The 20,292-nt window shown below is 40.5% G+C and overlaps 1 protein-coding gene across 1 annotated transcript in view; it reads right to left on the bottom strand.

Moving 5' to 3' along the window:
• Positions 1 to 20,292, bottom strand: part of PHEX (phosphate regulating endopeptidase X-linked) — a 208,793-nt gene that overhangs the window by 16,472 nt on the left and 172,029 nt on the right. Inside the window, exons 16-17 of the mRNA XM_065900503.1 lie at positions 14,700 to 14,754; positions 1,666 to 1,733 (exon numbers count right to left, since the gene is read on the bottom strand). Of these exons, the coding sequence (XP_065756575.1) occupies positions 1,666 to 1,733; positions 14,700 to 14,754 (123 nt within the window). The remainder of the gene's footprint in view (positions 1 to 1,665; positions 1,734 to 14,699; positions 14,755 to 20,292) is intronic.

Here is a 20,292-nt window from a genome sequence, read left to right as displayed (position 1 = left end):
GTTATGAATCATTCCACAGCCATCAGTGTAGATGGAAGGCCCATCTGTCCTGCTTTGACAAGGAAGGTTGCTGTAAAGAGAGAACTTGGAACAAGAATGGAAATCTCCAAAACATAACAGAAAAAAAGATTAGTTATACATGCTTTTTTGCTACAGGCTCACTCTTCATTTTCTCTACATCCCTCAAAAAAAAGTCTGGGTGTATCTGGACTATCTTCTACACTCAAGGTTACTATTGGTTTAAATTTAATTATGCAGAGAACTCTTCACTGGGCTTACAAGAAAGTCCCCTCAGCAAAGGTGTTAACTGAAACAATCCAAAGCTCTTCAGCAAGGCTGGATGCCACTACCACCAACCCCTGGTAGAGCACAGTGTCACTGTCCCCTACCCACTAACCAAGCGATCATTAAATAGTTACTGTGCAATGCACTGTTCTAAGCATTGGTTACAGAGTGAAATGCCATCTTTAGATTCCGTCCTTTGAGAGAGAATCCAAAAGGCTTCCAGAAGATTCTGAGGGAGAACTATACTTAAGTTTCCCAGGAAGAAAGGCCCAGAACCAAGAGACCACTACTGGCTTTTGTTTCTTAGCTAAGACTCTCCTCTCAGATAACCCAAACATGCAATTCAGAGAGTGTAGCTCTGGGGATTCAGATGACTACAAGGCAGCTACGTTTTAACAGGGAGGGGAGGCCAGGGGGCAAAAAACTTAGGTGATTAAGGAAAGGCTGGTGGGAGTACAGGAAGAATTATCCAGAAGCAGAGGAACCAAAAGGGTCTCTGGCCCTGGGGTAGGCATCCAGGAAAGGATGTTAGAGACATCAAAGACATGGAAGAAAGAGGTCCCTCTATACAGTGTTGCCTTGGGCCAGGCAGTTCTTGAGTCTGCCCTGTAAATCACTGTGTGGATGTGGATGTGATCGCAATTTGCTGCTAATTGCTAAGCTTCGGAGATTTCATGTGGCTTTCCAATAAAACTCCAAAGTTAAAGGAGAAAGGAGTTCTGATTAAAAATGATGACTCTCAAAGGGCAATCATTTCTTTAGTTTACGCCATATTCTGCTCTTTCCTTTTGCTTAAATGTCATCAGGATACATAGCATAGTCTATATTATTCATTATTAGGAAAGCATAGCCTTTCTAAAAAAATTCTGAATATATGACAGCATAGAGAAAAACAGAGATTAAGCATTGCATAATCCTTGAAATAGTATAAAGGATCTAGTCAGCCAAGCTTCAGAGTCCTAACTCGCTGAGTCCTAACTTGGCAGCATGTATAATCATCTTCAGAGCAGAGCTCACACCTCCAGGGAGAGCATCTCAAAATGGTGAATAAAGAAATAAAAGGAGGAGAAGCTACAAACTAATTCCTGTAACTACTGTGGCAGCTACAGCAACCCAGATCTAAATGCAAAGCTAATTTCCTTGAAATTACAAGGTCTTTTTTTTTTTTCATTCTACCCCATCTCCAATGGGAACAATTATTTATTTATTGCAAGCTATCACAGCAAGACACGGGGGAAAGTTTTCAATCAGCAATCATACTGCTTTGGATAATCTTCAACCTATGATGATACCACTATGCAAAGATAATAGCAACAATTAACATCCATATGGTCAACATGACCATAAAAGCATCAGCTTATACACTGAACCAGTACTTACCATTATTATCAAATCCATGTGTAAATTCATGTCCAACAATTACTCCTATAGCGCCATAACTCAGAGATCTACAGCATAAATGTATAATTGGGAGAAAATTATAAGCATGAACGTCAGAGCATAATCCTTCAATATTTTCTCAACAAAAAGCCAAGATAATCTGTTTACTAACCACACTCACAAAATTGTAAAAAAAAAAAAAAAAAGTAAACACATCCTTTTCATTGAAATAGACAAAGAAAATATAATTTCTAACATTGTCATTATGAACATTTATGGGCCTTAGTTCCTACCCTGTGAAATTAGGGATGTGAAAGAGATGTTTTTCAAAGTCCCTTCCAGCCCTAAGGCTTCTATGGTTCTATATCTGCTCTAGCTGTAGTTTATATGTATAAACACCCAAAGCAGCAGCAGGGCTTGAAAAGATCCTGTCAGTAAACATACCGCTTATTTTTTATCTGAGAACCTGTTGAAAAATCACTATGGACTTAGAAGTTAAATTGTTTTCCAAACGGAGTCATGAAACAGGAAAAGAGCAGAGATTAAAAGGGACCACCCTGCTTTCAAAGGTAGTCATGTTCCTCTGCTTCTGTGACAGACAAATTCACAGCTGAACAGCAAAGACCGTGAAGCCTGAACCAGATCTGGAAAAGGCGCGATATTATTTCTCTTCACCCCTAAAGAACCACGTGGTAGGTCACCTACGAAGGTGACCGCCGACAATGCCACCCACCCTGAACGCATGTGATCCTCCTCCCGCCATGAGGAAATCTATTTCCTCCCCCCTTGAATCTGGATGAGCCTTGGGACCTGCTGTGGCCAACAGAATGCAGTGCAAGGGGCCGGGTGTGACTTCTGGGCTGAGGCCTTATAACGTCCATTTTTGTGCCTCCTTGGAAGTCAGCTGCAGTGTAAAGAAGTTGGGGTAATGAGCTGGAGAAAAAGAAGCCAAGCGAAGCAAGTGAGAGATGCCAAACGTCGAGAGACCTCTAAAGAAAGAGAGAGGCCCAGCCAGGCCCCAGCCATTAGATCCAGCCCAACTGAGGCACCAGACACGTGAGCAAAATCATCTTAGATCCTATGGCCCCCGTCGAGCTGTCCCAGCCAGTATTGCACAGAGCAGAAACAAGCTGTCTGGGCTGAGTCCCGCCCAAATTGCAGAATCATGAGCGAACAGTGGTGGCGCTTTGTTACGGAGCAATAGGTAACTGAAAGAGAACATGTAAATCATATATCAGGAAACCAATAGGGGGGCTTCCCTATATGTGTGTCTGGGATCCTCTCTCAACTAAAAGTTCCCTGAAGGCCAAACCCTTATCTACTTGACTGCTGCTAAATTCTCTGTACCTAGTACACAGTAAGTAATAATGATTTAACTAATTGATTAATTAACTTTACCATTTCTTGCAAGTGACAGATCAATATGTAACTTATTTTAGTCATTTAACATGTGCATGAGGATTACAGACAACTTAAAATCCTTGTTATAAGGATTCTTCCTAAGATTTGTAATTATACTAAAAATATTTCACAGTTGGTTCCTGATGCAACATCAAAGTCACCCAGCAAATAGATAGGACCTATAAGTGGAAGGAACAAAAACTTTTGAAGCAACATGTTATTACAGGACATAATGATCCTTAACATGTTAATTGTTTGTCTCAACTATACCCAAGGAAGTGTTATAAGATTTAATTTTTCCCTTTGGTGGCAGTTCCTTCCTTTGTTATTTCTCTCCTGCAAGGTAATTTGCATTTGAAAAAATGCTGTCCTACTGTTTTTCCATCATTGCAAACCTTCATTAAAGAAGTAAGAGTAGGGCTTCCCTGGTGGCGCAGTGGTTGGGAGTCTGCCTGCCGATGCAGGGGACACGGGTTCTTGCCCCGGTCCGGGAGGGTCCCACGTCCCAAGTCCCAAGTCCCACGTCCCACGTGCCACGGAGCGGCTGGGCCCATGAGCCACGGCCGCTGGGCCTTCGCGTGCGGAGCCTTGCTCTGCAGGGGGAGAGGCCACAGCGGTGAGAGGCCCCCGTACCGCAAAATAAATAAATAAAAGAGTAAAATTATGCACTTCAATCACAGATCTATCAGAGCAGTGTGGGACAAACTTGTAATTTTACACAGTGCTAATTTTTGCAGCAGTAGCTATCACTATGCAGCCTGCAACATTTCATTTTTTGCAGGACTCTCAGCTGAGAATAGTACTCGGTCCTCTACAAGCCTCGGTCAATGCTGTTGACTGGATGAATTTAAGGGATGAACAATGGAAGCTTATAGCAACTGCTCTGCAATAAATGTCCCTTAAGAGGAACTGCTCCAACAAACTTCCTATTTGCAAAGGGTAATAGAGAATTCAGAAAATGATTGAATCATTGCAAGTTCCAATTCTCAGTTACATAATCACAATCTTTTGGGCAAGAGCCAAAGAAAAAGTAATTTTAGATGACTAAGCCTGACAATGATAATGTTTCATAATACTAAATTCACATCTTCCGTTTTATCAATGGACGTTATTTAAATTAGCATGTGATAAAAATAAATAAATAAACTTGTATGCCTTTTAAAATGTGACTTGCTGGCCAGAAAAAAGAAGACTCCTGCAGAGAAAATCTAGCCTTCCAAAAATAAAATGCAGAAGATGACAATTTTTCCACCTACTCAGTTTCTCTTTTGTTCTTACTACCCGATGGGTTTAACATAAGCACAGGATTTGCTGTCAACAACAAAACCACCGTACTGCTGTCTGGAGCAACCACGAGCTCGTGCTGTCATCAAGTAGAGGCTACTCTATGCTTGAAGTGGAAATTCATAAAAATCTCAGCGTTACAAGCAGCTTTAAGGTCACTTAGTTCAATTCCTTAGCAGAGGTCTACAAAAACCCATTCAAATGGTCCTAAGACTTCTCCCCTTAGGCATGTCCAATGACCAGGAGCTCAACCCCTTCTGAGGTGGACCACTGCCTCTTTGACTAGTTCTGAACAAAACAGTGCTCCTAATGTTGATCTGGAATCTCTCTTCTACCTATTGGTCTAGTGTAGCAGTCTAAGGTATTCTAAACACCCCTCTGGCCTCCCCAAATTTAGTAAATGATTCTGCTACCTTAACTTTCCTTAAAAAATGTGAAAGCAGTTACGAGGTTACCCCTCAAGTGTTCTCAAGTTCTTTCAACTCTTTTCTCTTCAGTCATGAATTCTTGACCAGCAGTTCCCAAAACACAGGAAAAAGGGGAGTTTAGGGACTTCTGGCAGGACTTCTTGGGAATTTTTATGCTGCTAAGTACTGCCATTCTCCAAAATAAAGGGAAGGGGAGGACAACTCACCTCTATTACTACTTCGTGGAACACACACTTTGGGATATTTTGTCTTATGCCATTTACAATCTTGATTCTTTCCTCTGGAAATAATTCAGCTTGTTGATGTCACCACAATTAGACCCAACACTCACCGGAGGGCTAAGCTGACAAGTGTGAGCAGAAAGAATAGCCACTCCTAGGTTCTGGAGGAAATCCATCTAGAACAGATGCATGTATGGGAACCCATCTCACTGGACTGTGATCTCCATCTCTCCAGCATCTCCACATTTCCAATGTTGAGTGCCCAAACGATGCTTAATAATTATTCATTGAATGGGCATGTTAATAGAGGATGAATGGCTTCAATGCAAACACAGAACACTTAGGAAAAAAATTAAAATCTCGGGAAGAAGGGAAGATGGCGGAAGAGTAAGACGCGGATATCACCTTCCTCCCCACAGATACACCAGAAATACATCTACACGTGGAACAACTCCTACAGAACACCTACTGAACGCTGGCAGAAGACCTCAGACCTCCCAAAGGGCAAGAAAGTCCCCACGTACCTGGGTAGGGCAAAAGAAAAAAGACAAAACAGAGACAAAAGGATAGCGACAGGACCTGCACCAGCGGGAGAGAGTTGTGAAGGAAGAAAGGTTTCCACACACTAGTCTTCACGGGCGGAGACTGTGGGGGGCAGAGGGGGGAAGATTCGGAGCCACGGAGGACAGCACAGCAACAGGGGTGCGGAGGGCAAAGCGGAGAGATTCCCGCACAGAGGATCAGTGCCGACCGACACTCACCAGCCCGAGAGGCTCGTCTGCTCCCCCGCCGGGGCGGGCGGGGCTGGGAGCTGAGGATCGGGCTTCAGTGGGAGTGCAGGGAGAGGACTGGGGTTGGCGGCGTGAACACAGCCTGCAGGGGGTTAGTGCACCATGGCTAGCCAGGAGGGAGTCCGGGGAAAAGTCTGGACCTGCCAAAGAGGCAAGAGACTTTTTCTTCTCTCTTTGTTTCCTGGTGCGCGAGGAGAGGGGATTAAGAGCGCTGCTTAAAGGAGCTCCAGAGACGGGCGCGAGCCGTGGCTGAAAGCGCGGACCCCAGAGACGGGCATGAGACGCTAAGGCTGCTGCTGCCACCACCAAGAAGCCTGTCTGCGAGCACAGGTCACTATCCACAACCCCCTTCCGGGGAGCCTGTGCAGCCCGCCACTGCCAGGGTCCCGGGATCCAGGGACAACTTCCCCAGGAGAACGCACGGCGCGCCTCAGGCTGGTGCTACGTCATGCCAGCCTCTGCCGCCGCAGGCCCGGCCCGCACTCCGTGCCCCTCCCTCCCCACCGCCTGAGTGAGCCAGAGCCCCCGAATCAGCGGCTCCTTTAACCCACTCCTGTCTGAGCGAGGAACAGACGCCCTCCTGCGACCTACACGCAGAGGCGGGGCCAAATCCAAAGCTGAGCCCCTGGGAGCTGTTAGAACAAAGAAGGGAAAGGGAAATCTCTCCCAGCAGCCTCAGAAGCAGCGGATTAAAGCTCCACAATCAACTTGATGTACCCTGCATCCGTGGAACACCTGAATAGACAACGAATCATCCCAAATTAAGGAGGTGGACTTGGAGAGCAAGACTTATGGATTTTTTCCCCTTTTCCTCTTTTTCTGAGTGTGTATGTATACGCTTCTGTGTGAGATTTTGTCTGTATAGCTTTGCTTCCACCATTTGTCCAAGGGTTCTATCCGTCCTTTTTTAAAAAATTTTTTTTCTTAACAATTACTTTATATTTTAATAACTTTATTTTATTTTACTTTATCTTCGTTCTTTCCTTCCTTCCTTCCCTCCTTTAGACAATGAATCATCCCAAATTGAGGAGGTGGACTTTGAGGGCAAGATTTATGATTTTTTTTTGTTTCTTTTAATTTTTTTAATAATTATTTTTTAAATTTAATAACTTTATTGTATTTTATCTTACTTTTATTTTACTTTATCTTCTTTCTTTCTTTTTTTCCACTTTCACCAATGGACAGATCATCCAAAATGAAACTAAATAAGGAAACACAAGCTTTAAAAGATACATTAAACAAGATGGACTTAATTGATATTTATAGGACATTCCATCCAAAAAGAACAGAATACACATTCTTCTTAAGTGCTCATGGAACATTATCCAGGATAGATCATATCTTGCATCACAAATCAAGCCTTGGTAAATTTAAGAAAATTGAAATCATATCAAGTATCTTTTCCGACCACAATGCTGTAGACTAGATATCAATTACAGAAAAAATCTGTTTAAAATACAAACATATGGAGGCTAAACAATACACTACTTAATAACCAAGAAATCACTGAAGAAATCAAAGAGGGAATCAAAAAATACCTAGGAACAAATGACAATGAAAACACAACCCAAAACCTATGGGATGCAGCAAAAGCAGTTCTAAGAGGGAAGTTTATAGCAATACAATCCTACCTTAAGAAACAGTTAACATCTCGAATAAAAAACCTAACCTTACACCTAAAGCAATTAGAGAAAGAAGAACAAATATACCCCAAAGTTAGCAGAAGGAAAGAAATGATAAAAATCAGATCAGAAATAAATGAAAAAGAAATGAAGGAAACGATAGCAAAGATCAATAAAACTAAAAGATGGTTCTTTGAGAAAAACAAAATTGATAAACCATTAGCCAGACTCATCAAGAAAAAAAGGGAGAAGACTCAAATCAGTAGAATTAGAGATGAAAAAGGAGAAGTAACAACTGACACTGAAGAAATACAAAAGATCATGAGAAATTACTACAAGCAACTCTATGCCAATAAAATGGACAACCTGCAAGAAATGGACAAATTCTTAGAAATGCACAACCTGCCAAGACTGAGTCAGGAAGAAATAGAAAATATGAACAGACCAATCACAAGCACTGAAATTCAAACTGTGATTAAAATCTTCCAACAAACGGAAGCCCAGGACCAGATGGCTTCACAGGCGAATTCTATCAAACATTTAGAGAAGAGCTAACACCTGTCCTTCTCAAACTCTTCCAAAATATAGCAGAGGGAGGAACACTCCCAAACTCATTCTATGAGGGCACCATCACCCTGATACCAAAACCAGAGAAGGATGTCACAAAGAAAGAAAACTACAGGCCAATATCACTGATGAACATAGATGCAAAAATGCTCAACAAAATACTAGCAAACAGAATCCAACAGCACATTAAAAGGATCATACACCATGATCAAGTGGGGTTTATTCCAGGAATGCAAGGATTCTTCAATATATGCAAATCAATCAACGTGATACACCATATTAACAAATTGAAGGAGAAAAACCATATGATCATCTCAATAGATGCAGAGAAAGCTTTCGACAAAATTTAACACCCATTTATGATAAAAATGCTCCAGAAAGTAGGCATAGAGGGAACTTTCCTCAACATAATAAAGGCCATATATGAGAAACCCACAGCCAACATTATCCTCAATGGTGAAAAACTGAAAGCATTTCCATTAAGATCATGAACAAGACAAGGTTGCCCACTCTCACCACTCTTATTCAACATAGTTTTGGAAGTTTTAGCCACAGTAATCAGAGAAGAAAAGGAAATAAAAGGAATCCAAATCAGAAAAGGAGAAGTAAAGCTGTCACTGTTTGCAGATGACATGATACTATACATAGAGAATCCTAACGATGCTACCAGAAAAGTACTAGAGCTAGTCAATGAATTTGGGAAAGTAGGAGGATACAAAATTAATGCACAGAAATCTCTGGCATTCCTATACACTAATGGTGAAAAATCTGAAAGTAAAATCAAGAAAACACTCCCATTTACTACTGCAACAAAGAGAATAAAACATCTAGGAATAAACCTACCTAAGGAGACAAAAGACCTGTATGCAGAAAATTATAAGACACTGATGAAAGAAATTAAAGATGATACAAATAGATGGAGAGATATACCATGTTCTTGGAATGGAAGAATCAACATTGTGAAAATGACTGTACTATCCAAAGCAATCTACAGATTCAGTGCAATCCCTATCAAACTACCACTGGCATTTTTCACAGAACTAGAACAAAAAATTTCACAGTTTGTATGGAAACACAAAGGACCCTGAATAGCCAAAGCAATCTTGAGAACGAAAAACGGAGCTGGAGGAATCAGGCTCCCTGACTTCAGACTATACAACAAAGCTACAGTAATCAAGACAGTATGGTACTGGCACAAAAACAGAAAGATAGATCAATGGAACAGGAAAGAAAGCCCAGAGATAAACCCACGCACATATGGTCACCTTATCTTTGATAAAGGAGGCAGGAATATACAGTGGATGCCTCTTCAATAAGTGGTGCTGGGAAAACTGGACAGGTACATGTAAAGTATGAGATTAGATCACTCCCTAACACCATACACAAAAATAAGCTCAAAATGGATTAAAGACCTAAATGTAAGGCCAGAAACTATCAGAGTCTTAGAGGAAGACATAGGCAGAACATTCTATGACATAAATCACAGCAAGATCCTTTTTGACCCACCTCCTAGAGAAATGGAAATAAAAACAAAAATAAACAAATGGGACCTAATGAAACTTCAAAGCTTTTGCACAGCAAACGAAACCATAAACAAGACCAAAAGACAATCCTCAGAATGGGAGAAAATATTTGCAAATGAAGCAACTGACAAAGGATTAATCTCTAAAATTTACAAGCAGCTCATGCAGCTCAATATCAAAAAAACAAACCACCCAATCCAAAAATGGGCAGAAGACCTAAATAGACATTTCTCCAAAGAAGATATACAGACTGCCAACAAACACATGAAAGGATGCTCAACATCACTAATCATTAGAGAAATGCAAATCAAAACTACAATGAGATATCATCTCATACCGGTCAGAATGGCCATCATCAAAAATTCTAGAAACAATAAAAGCTGGACAGGGTGTGGAGAAAAGGGAACACTCTTGCACTGCTGGTGGGAATGTGAATTGGTACAGCCACTATGGAGAACACTATGGAGGTTCCTTAAAAAACTACAAATAGAACTACCATACAACCCAGCAATCCCACTACTGGGCATATACCCTGAGAAAACCATAATGCAAAAAGAGTCATGTACCAAAATGTGCATTGCAGCTCTATTTACAATAGCCCGGAGATGGAAACAACCTAAGTGCCCATCATCGGATGAATGGATAAAGAAGATGTGGCACATATATACAATGGAATTTTACTCAGCCATAAAATGAAACGAAACTGAGCTATTTGTAATGAGGTGGATGGACCTAGAGTCTGTCATACAGAGTGAAGTAAGTCAGAAAGAGAAAGACAAATACCGTATGCTAACACATATATATGGAATTTATGGGAAAAAATGTCATGGAGAACCTAGGGGTAAGACAGGAATAAAGACACAGACCTACTAGAGAATGGACTTGAGGATATGGGAAGGGGGAAGGTTAAGCTGTGACGGAGCGAGAGAGTGGCATGGACATATATACACTACCAAACGTAAAATAGATAGCTGGTGGGAAGCGGCCGCATAGCACAGGGGGAACAGCTCGGTACTTTGTGACCACCTGGAGGGGTGGGATGGGGAGGGTGGGAGGGAGGGGGACGCAGGAGGGAGGAGATATGGGAACGTGTGTGTGTGTGTGTGTGTGTGTGTGTGTGTGTGTGTCTGATTCACTTTGTTGTGGGGCAGAAACTGACACACCATTGTGCGGCAATTATACTCCAATAAAGATGTAAAATAAAATAAAATAAAATAAAAATAAAAATCTCTCTCCCACTCAGCATAAGGTTGAACACTAACATTTCATAAGTCTCTATCATTTTGACTTTTATATCAGAAAATCATCTCGTGGACCCAATAAACAAATACATTGACCAATAAATTCAAAACCCAACCAGACTATGTCCAAGCGTCCAGGTATATAACCACAGAAGATCAGTTAAATTGCTAATGATAAGCAGGATCAAAGACTTCTAGGACTTTTTTAGTTTGAAGCAAGCTTAGCAAATATTTAGCCTAAACCCTTAATTTTATGGAAATATATATAAATTTCTAATCTCAACAATAGAAAAAATGGATTCCAAATACCTGAACACTGATGAAAACTATGCAGCTGAGACCTGGGATGATATTAATGGATTTGGTCAATACACACGGATAATTTTCATTTATGCTAATGATAGCGCTTCCCTATAGCAGGCTTTGTCGATGCCTGCTGCTGTCTGTCCCTGGGCACTCACCATTTTGAAGCACACCAATCTGACAGCTTCCAACTGCCAGCACCTGAAACTAGTCGCCCGAGGGCTTTCTCTGGCCACCAGAGCCCTCCAGGCCTATACTGGGCAATGCCAGGGAGTTAATACACCTGCTGGCAGTCCTCAATTAATGATGGAAAGTGAGTTGGATGACAAATACCCCAGCTCCTTTGCTCCTGAGATGGAATCATGCTGAAGCATATTCTACAGTTCCCCAGCAAAACTGAGTCCCAGTTGTCCACAGTAATAACTGGCTTAAAAAAAAAAAAAAGTGGAGGAGAAGGCAGAAGAGGAGAGTCAGAAGATGTGACTCAAGCAATGAAATTGAAACTGTGATTAAAAATCTTCCAACAAACAAAAGTCCAGGGCCAGAGGGCTTCACAGGTGAACTCTATCAAACATTTAGAGAAGAGCTAACACTCATCCTTCTCAAACTCTCCAAAAAATTGCAAAGGAAGGAACACTCCCAAACTCATTCTATGAGGCCACCATCACCCTGATACCAAAACCAGACAAAGATACTACAAAAAAAGACAATTAGAGACCAATATCACTGATGAATATAGATGCAAAAATCCTCAACAGAATACTAGCAAACAGAATCCAACAACACATTAAAAGGATCATACACCATGATCAAGTGGGATTTATCGCCGGGATGAAAGCATTCTTCAATACACGCAAATCAGTGTGATACACCATATTAACAAATTGAAAAATAAAAACCATGTGATCATCTCAATAGATGCAGAAGAAGCTTTTGACGAAATTCAACACCCATTTATGATAAAAAAAAAAAAAACTCTCCAGAAAGTGGGCACAGAGTGAACCTACCTCAACATAATAAAGTCCATATATGTCAAACCCACAGCAAACATCATTCTCAATGGTGAAAAACTGAAAGCATTTCCTCTAAGATCAGTAACAAGAAAAGGATGTCCACTCTCGCCACTATTATTCAACATAGTTTTGGAAGTCCTCGCCACGGCAATCAGAGAAGAAAAAGGAATAAAAGGAATACAAATTGGAAAAGAGGTAAAACTGTCACTGTTTGCAAATGACATGATACTATACATAGAGAATCCTAAAGATGCCACCAGAAAACTACTAGAGCTAATCAATGAATTTGGTAAAGTTTCAGGATACAAAATTAATGCACAGAAATCTCTTGCATACCTATACATTAAGGATGAAAAGCCTGAAAGAGAAATTAAGGAAACACTCCCATTTACCACTGCAACAAAAAGAATAAAATACCTAGGAATAAACCTACCTAGGGAGACAAAAAACCTGTATGCAGAAAACTATAAGACACTGATGAAAGAAATTAAAGATGATACCAACAGATGGAGAGATATACCATGTTCTTGAATTGGAAGAATCAATATTGTGAAAATGACTATACTACCCAAAGCAATCTACAGATTCAATGCAATCCCTATCAAATTACCAATGACATTTTTTACAGAACTAGAACAAAAAATCTTAAAATCTGTATGGAGACACAAAAGACCCCAAGTAGCCAAAGCAGTCTTGAGGGAAAAAAAACGGAGCTGGAGGAGTCAGACTTGTGACTTCAGACTATACTACAAAGCTACAGTAATCAAGACAATATGGTACTGGCACAAAAACAGAAATATAGATCAATGGAACAGGATAGAAAGCCCAGAGATAAACCCACGCACCTATGGTCACCTAATCTATGACAAAAGAGGCAAGGATATACAATGGAGAAAAGACAGTCTCTTCAATAAGTGGTGCTGGGAAAACTGGACAGCTACACGTAAAAGAATGAAATTAGAACACTCCCTAACACCATACACAAAAATAAACTCAAAATGGGTTAAAGACCTAAATGTAAGATTGGACACTATAAAACTCTTAGAGGAAAACATAGGAAGAACACTCTTTGACATAAATCACAAAGATCTTTTTTGATCCACCTCCTAGAGTAATGGAAATAAAAACAAAAATCAATAAATGGGACCTAATGAAACTTAAAAGCTTTTGCAAAGCAAAGGAAACCATAAACAAGACCAAAAGACAACCCTCAGAATGGGAGAAAATATTTGCAAATGAAGTAACTGACAAAGGATTAATCTCCAAAATATATAAACAGGTCATGCAGCTCCATATTAAAAAAACAAACAACCCAATCCAAAAATGGGCAGAAGACCTAAATAGACATTTCTCCAAAGAAAACATACAGATGGCCAAGAAGCACATGAAAAGCTGCTCAACATCACTAATTATTAGAGAAATGCCAATCAAAATTACAATGAGGTATCACCTCCCACCAGTCAGAATGGGCATCATCTGAAAATCTACAAACAACAAATGCTGGAGAGGGTGTGGAGAAAACGGAACCCTCTTGCACTGCTGGTGGGAATGTAAATTGATACAGCCACTACGGAGAACAGTACGGAGGTTCCTTAAAAAACTAAAAATAGAATTACCATATGACCCAGCAATCCCACTACTGGGCATATACCCTGAGAAAACCATAATTCAAAAAGACACATGTACCCCAATGTTCACTGCAGCACTAGTTACAATAGCCATGTCATGGAAGCAACCTAAATGCCCGTCGACAGATGAACGGATAAAGAAGATGTGGTACATATATACAATGGAATATTACTCAGCCATAAAAAGTAACGAAATTCGGTCATTTGTAGAGACATGGATGGATCTAGAGACTGTCATACAGAGTGAAGTTAGTCAGAAAAGAGAAAAACAAATATCGTATATTAACACATATATGTGGAACCTAGAAAAATGGTACAGATGAACCGGTTTGCAGGGCAGAAATAGAGACACAGATGTTGAGAAGAAACGTATGGACACCAAGGGGAGAAAGTGGCCAGGGGGCAGTGGTGGTGTGATGAACTGGGAGATTGGGATTGACATATATACACTAATATATATATAATGGATAACTAATAAGAACCTGCTGTATAAAAAAATAAAATTCAAAAACAAAAAAAAAAAGGAGGAGATGTGACTATGGATGAATGGTCAAAGAAATGCAACTTTGCTCGTTTGGAAGATGGAGGAATCACACTTGGACCAGCCAAACCAGACTCTTTGCTATTCGAAAAGCAATTTTCTTTCCTTTTCTCACGTTGTTTCTTCCTTCTGGAATTGTATTGGACCCATCACCATCAACTCAAATCCTAAGAATCCTTCAAGGTCCACATTTTTCTAGTATGAGTCAATGTATAAGTGAACAAATGCATAAAAAATGAAAGCTACCTGTGTATAGGTTGGCTTTCCTACCTCGTCATACACCCTGGCAACAAGAATCAGAAAACAAATACCTAACATGGCGAGAGTGGGGCCGACCCATGCCAGGTTCTAAGCCTTCTTTTTGCTCAACAACCACTAGCTTTGTTCCTTTGACTTTATTTTCTATGCTCTGCCAAAACATCATATTCTTCGTTACTTGTCAGTAAGTGGTTTCTTTATTAGTTTACTTACCGAGGATATTCTGTTCCCCAAAAGAAAGGTTTCTGGAGCTCTCCTGCTGGAAATCCTGGGAGAAAGACAAACAAAATTGTAAGGGACGTAGGGATTGATTTAATGATGAGTACCTGGTTCTAGCTTTGGCACTGAAGTTCCAAAGGCCCATCTTAAAGGTACTCCTCATGGAGCTGGGACCCCTCTAAGAGATCCAACTATCTCTAAGATGATATTAATTCAACTGAGTTTGAAATCAGTGCATTCCATCAGTTTCAAGGAAACTATTTCGCACGGATACACTATTGGCAGTGTCCAGGCTGCCGTGAACTGGGTTCCTTCATAAACAGCGCATGCAAGAGGCTTCCAGCTGTCTTGTGGCTTCCCCTGATACAGAAAGGGCCAGCTTCATGGGCACACGACCAATGCAGTCACACGGGGCCCCCGTGCAGAAGGACCCTGCAATGAAATTAATGCTCTGCTGTCACTGTATGAAATGCTTAATAAATTTATGTTTGAATGTGATTTTGGAAGTGGAGACCAAGGGGACAAGAAAGCATGCATGCGAGCAAAGCGGCCATGCAAAATATTCCTGTCCACGGTTCCTTTTATGCTCCATTTGTATGCAGCATCCAAGATGCTCCCTGGGAGTGCAGAACTCCAGTAGACCCACAGTATGTGTGAATTCAGCAAGACTCAAAACGAGTACAAGGTAAGCATATTACATCTAGGACTGAGTATGTGGGAGCTCTGACAGCCCTCTTCGGGCTCTTTCTGTTGGAAGCAGAATTTTCTTTGATCACCAAAGGGCAGCAGTGGCATTCTAAGAAACATGAATGGCCAAGGAAGTCTGTCATACTCTTTCTTACTCCTGTATCAGTCAACCACATATACCGAAATGATGACGTAGAAGGAAAGGGAAAGACAGGACAACCCATAGTTTCTTTTCCTTTCAGTCCTTTCTTACTCATCAGTAAGCCAAAGGTAGAGAGTGTTGGTAGAATGTACATGTATATAAGAAATGAAGTAAAACCAACTGAGTTAGTTTTATGCAGTGTTTCCACTGTTCTGGCAAGAAGAAAATACATACTCATGTACAAGCTAGAAAATACAAACTACAATTTCGTCAATTCCACATCTCAGTTAAAAGTTCTTTTATCTGGGGAGTTCCCTGGTGGCACAGTGGATAAGACTCCATGCTCCCAGTGCAGGGGGCCTGGGTTCGATCCCTGGTCAGGGAACTAGATCCCACATGCATGCTGCAACTAAGAGTTCGCATGCCTCAACTAAGGAGGCTGCATGCCACAACTAAGGAGCCCACATGCTGCAACTAAGGAGCTGGCAAGCCACAACTAAGGAGCCCTCGAGCCGCAACTAAGGAGCCCACCTACCACAACTAAGACCCAGAGCAACCAAATAAATAAATATTGTTTAAAGAAAAGTTCTTATATCTGTATTTGTTTTGGCATTGCACAATATAAAGATGAATGGTAAAATTACGCTGATGATTTAAATTTTTAATTTTTCTTACAACTTACAATGGTATTAAATAGCAAATAAAAAATACTGTGACAAGTCTAGAGAAAGAGAGGCTGTAGAAGACAGGACAAAGCTATATATTTTAGCCCCTTTACGGCACTTTTCCCTGCTTTCTGAAAAAGAGGTCCCCATATTTTCATTTTGTACTAAGCCCCACAAATTATGTAGCTGGCCCTGGGTGCAGATGAGTGGGAGAAATGCCTTGTTTTGCTCTGCCATTGCAAGTCACCACTAAATTTTGTTCCCTGGGGTTGATCCTAGGAGCTGCACTTACAAGCCGTCACAACTGGGAATGCAAAGAATAGTAACAAAGAAAATGACAGAGAGAGAGAGATACCTTCTGCAACATCCTTGCCTGCTCCAGAGCCACTGCTCAAAGCTGCTGGAGACTAAAAGCTCTTTTATAAGAGTTCAAATGTTTTATCTTCCCTCTCTCCCTCTCAACAATCTGTCTACCTCTCCTCCAAGACAGGACACTACGAGAAGCGAGGGTAGGAAAGCACATTCTTAATTTAGAAGTGAAATATTAATTCTGTGTAATTCATATACATATATTATTTATATTTTTTAATAATATCATAGTTTGAGATTTCAGGGTGCAAAAACCTAATTGTAAAACAGAGCTGGATCCAGCTAGTAGTCCTCTCTTTTCCTGCTGCTTTCACATAAAGGAAAATGCATCTGACTCTGGAGGGGCAATGTCATATTAATCTTCATAATTTCCACATTTTCTTAAATATCTTTGGCATCTTTATATCAATATTCCATCATCTTTTTGGTGATTACTTTTAGTAAGTCATTCTGACTTGGATATATATATGCAAATATATATTACATATATATGCAAATCACAGTGTTTATATGAAAATTCTGTCTCACATAATATATCAACAAAAAGCAATGATATAAGAACAATGATCATAGACCAATGTGACTTAATTATTAAATCATTATGGCTTTCCTGCTTGGTAATGTGCCCAGTTGGAAGCATTTATGTCCACTGCCAACCCCTTTACAGGAAAACATCTGACACCTGCACGAGCCTCCTTTCTGCCGCTGTTGCTGTTAGAGGCCCCAGAAGCGCAGACCGCAGCCATCACACTCCCCTGATCAGCTGTATCTTCGCAGCTTGTCAGGGCCATGGAACCCAACACTGATCAACAGAAGAATCTGATGCCCTTAGGACCATTTTGCTCAAGTGAATGGATTAACTGTTTAAGCTGCATTTTTGGAGATGTCAACTGGCAAGAGTGATAGATCAAATCCCAACAGGGCCAACTCAATATCTTATCTCATAAAGCAAATGAGCTCTATTTAGCAAAGGTAGAAGTGAAAAATAATTAAATAAATGGAAAGGGAATTCTCTTTCTTTTCATCTCCCTTTTTAATAGGCTTTTCTTACCTTTTCTTGCATATCCATTTTATCTCCTCTTCTTCCCGTTTCAGCACTGCCTCACCACCTATTTCACACTTTTCAAGCTCCTTTTTCTATCAGTATATTTATGGGAGACATTCCTCACAATGTAAGTGTGTGTGTGTGTATATATGTACGCATACATATGAACATGAGAGATAGGAGAGAGGGAAGGAGAGGGAGGAAAGAGAAATTTAACTATCGGACTGGCAAAAATTCATAAATTTAATAATACCTAATACTCACCAGGGTGTAGGAAGCATGTTGGTGGGAATATAAATTCTTGCAAGCATTTTGGAAAGCAATTTAGTCATCTCTCAATGCTTTAAATGCCATTTTAAAAAATGAGTAACTGCATGCTGATAAGAAAAAGGCTCTAACAGATATTATTAAGCAAAAAAAATATTAAGTGTAAATACAGCGTTCTGTCACGTATGAGTCCTTTTATGTGTACTACATGTGTAAATGTATGCATAGGTATATAGAGCCAGGTCTGCTATAACGCTTGTATTGAAAAGGTAAATTTGTTCCAACACGATTGAAGTAGCAGGGAAAAGACTGGAACGTAACTCCAATTTCACATTTTCTTATGCACAATTTTGTCCATGAGAAATGCTAGATGAAAGCAGAAAACTGCACCCAAATGAACGGAGCTGCTTAAGAGTACACAAAACGCACACATCCTAACGTGGACCAGCTACCTCTGTCCCCCATGTGTTAGAAGCCCTACCCATCCACATCTGGTGTTAAAACTTTTCAGATAAACCTCCTTCCACCACTACACAGTAACTCACAAGCTGCAAGCCCTCCAATGCCAACTTCCCCAAGCAAACTTCAGGTCTTTTTTTTAAGGGAAAGCACCATATTTACTGTAGCGTTTATGTATTTACCCGTTTAACACGTGTAAAACCGTGCTATCGTTTTTATTAGGCTCCTAGCTTGTTTTCACGTGTCACTGATAGTTTTTGATTGCTGCGCCCCAACCCCATTTGTCCCATAAGCCTTGTGGCTTTTATTGCACAGTTTTGCATAGTGCAGTGATGTTTAGGGCCACATGTCGCATTACAGCAGAACTGACTACGTATGTACACATCTATGTGTATATGTACACATATATATTCCCACCAGCGGTTCTCAAATTTTGTCATGCATCAGAATCACCTGGAGGACTTACTGAAACACAGATTGCTGGGCCTCACCCTCAGAGCTTCTGAGTCAGTAGGTCCAGAGAGGTGGCTAGGAATTTGCATCACTAACAAGTTCCCCTGTGATGTGATGCTGATGGTTTGGGGACCACACTTCAAGAACCACGGCCCAGTCACTGGCTGTCATGAACTGTGGTGCCATGGCTAAATATGTTTATTGCTGCGTTGCTGTAACTGAGGAAAGTGTGCAACAACCTAGATGTTCAACAGGAGGGGAATGAGCTAATGATGGTATAACCATATTATGGACTGCTATGCAGCAAATGAAAAGAAAGAGGCAGGTCTCCATATTCTAGCGTGGGAAACTCTCGAAGAAATGCTGTTGGAATAAAGCAAGGCATAGATACAGATATACAAATGCCATTTATATATTTAAGATAACTATCCTATCAGTTTGAGTATATGTATGAAAATTCACAGAAAAGGTCTGTAAAATACATACCAAAGTGGTCATAGTGGTTACTTACCTCTTGGAGCTAAATGGGATTTGGGGTGGTGGGTGGTTAAAGGGGCTTTGGATATAAATGTAATGTTTTAAATATTGATTAATCAAAGGTAATCAACTTGTATAATTAAAATGAACTCTTTTAGGGACTTCCCTGGTGGTCCAGTGGTTAAGAATCCGCCTTCCAATGCAGGGGACGCGGGTCTGATCCCTGGTCGGGAAACTAAGATCCCACATGCCGCGGGGCAACTAGGCCCGCGCGCCACAACTACTGAGCCCGTGCGCTCTGGAGGCCGTGAGCCACAAGTAGAGAGAAGCCCGTGTGCCGCAACAAAGAAAGATCCCGCATGCCGCAACGAAGACCCAACACAGCCAAAAATAAATAAATAAATACATAAATATTTAAAAAAATAAAATGAACTCTTTTAGAGATAAATAGGTGTGTGTATTACAGAAATTTCTTCTAAAGGTTATTCCAAACAGTTTATAGTTAACTAAGCTTACATAGTAGTTTTTTGCTCATACATTTGTCAATACCAGCAAATTCCTATTTCAAGCAAAAATAGACTGTGGTTAAATAATTCCAAACACTAACATTCTGACAAAAGAAAATATTGGTATCTATATGTTGTAACAACCTCACTCTTTGGTAGCAAAAAATTCTCTTTCTCAAATCTGTATGTAGGAAAATCACAAGGCCTGCTTTAGGCTTTCTACTTGGGTCAGCCTTTTGCTTTTACTGGCATTTCTCATAACTCTATCAATGAATGTTGACTAACCTAGTTGGAATCTTAACAAAATGGTGACCATAGAGTGCTTTTGTTTAGGACACAACTGCCAAACAACTGATCACATTCAGTGGGTCAGGTTCAACTAGTCGGTCTTTAAAGTCATAAAGTTATATCCTAACTGTAGCTGTATCTTTCCAGGAAAAGTTAAATGCCTCAGTGTGTCTGGGTTTCAGTGTCCATTTTACTAGTGTAAAATCACATTAATTAGGTTTTTTAGTAT

Source organism: Phocoena phocoena, chromosome X (genome assembly GCF_963924675.1).
Source record: "Phocoena phocoena chromosome X, mPhoPho1.1, whole genome shotgun sequence".
In the NCBI taxonomy this organism is placed as follows: Eukaryota; Metazoa; Chordata; class Mammalia; order Artiodactyla; family Phocoenidae; genus Phocoena; species Phocoena phocoena.
Note: the sequence above shows the minus strand (reverse complement) of the source record. Positions and strands in the feature narration are given on the sequence as shown.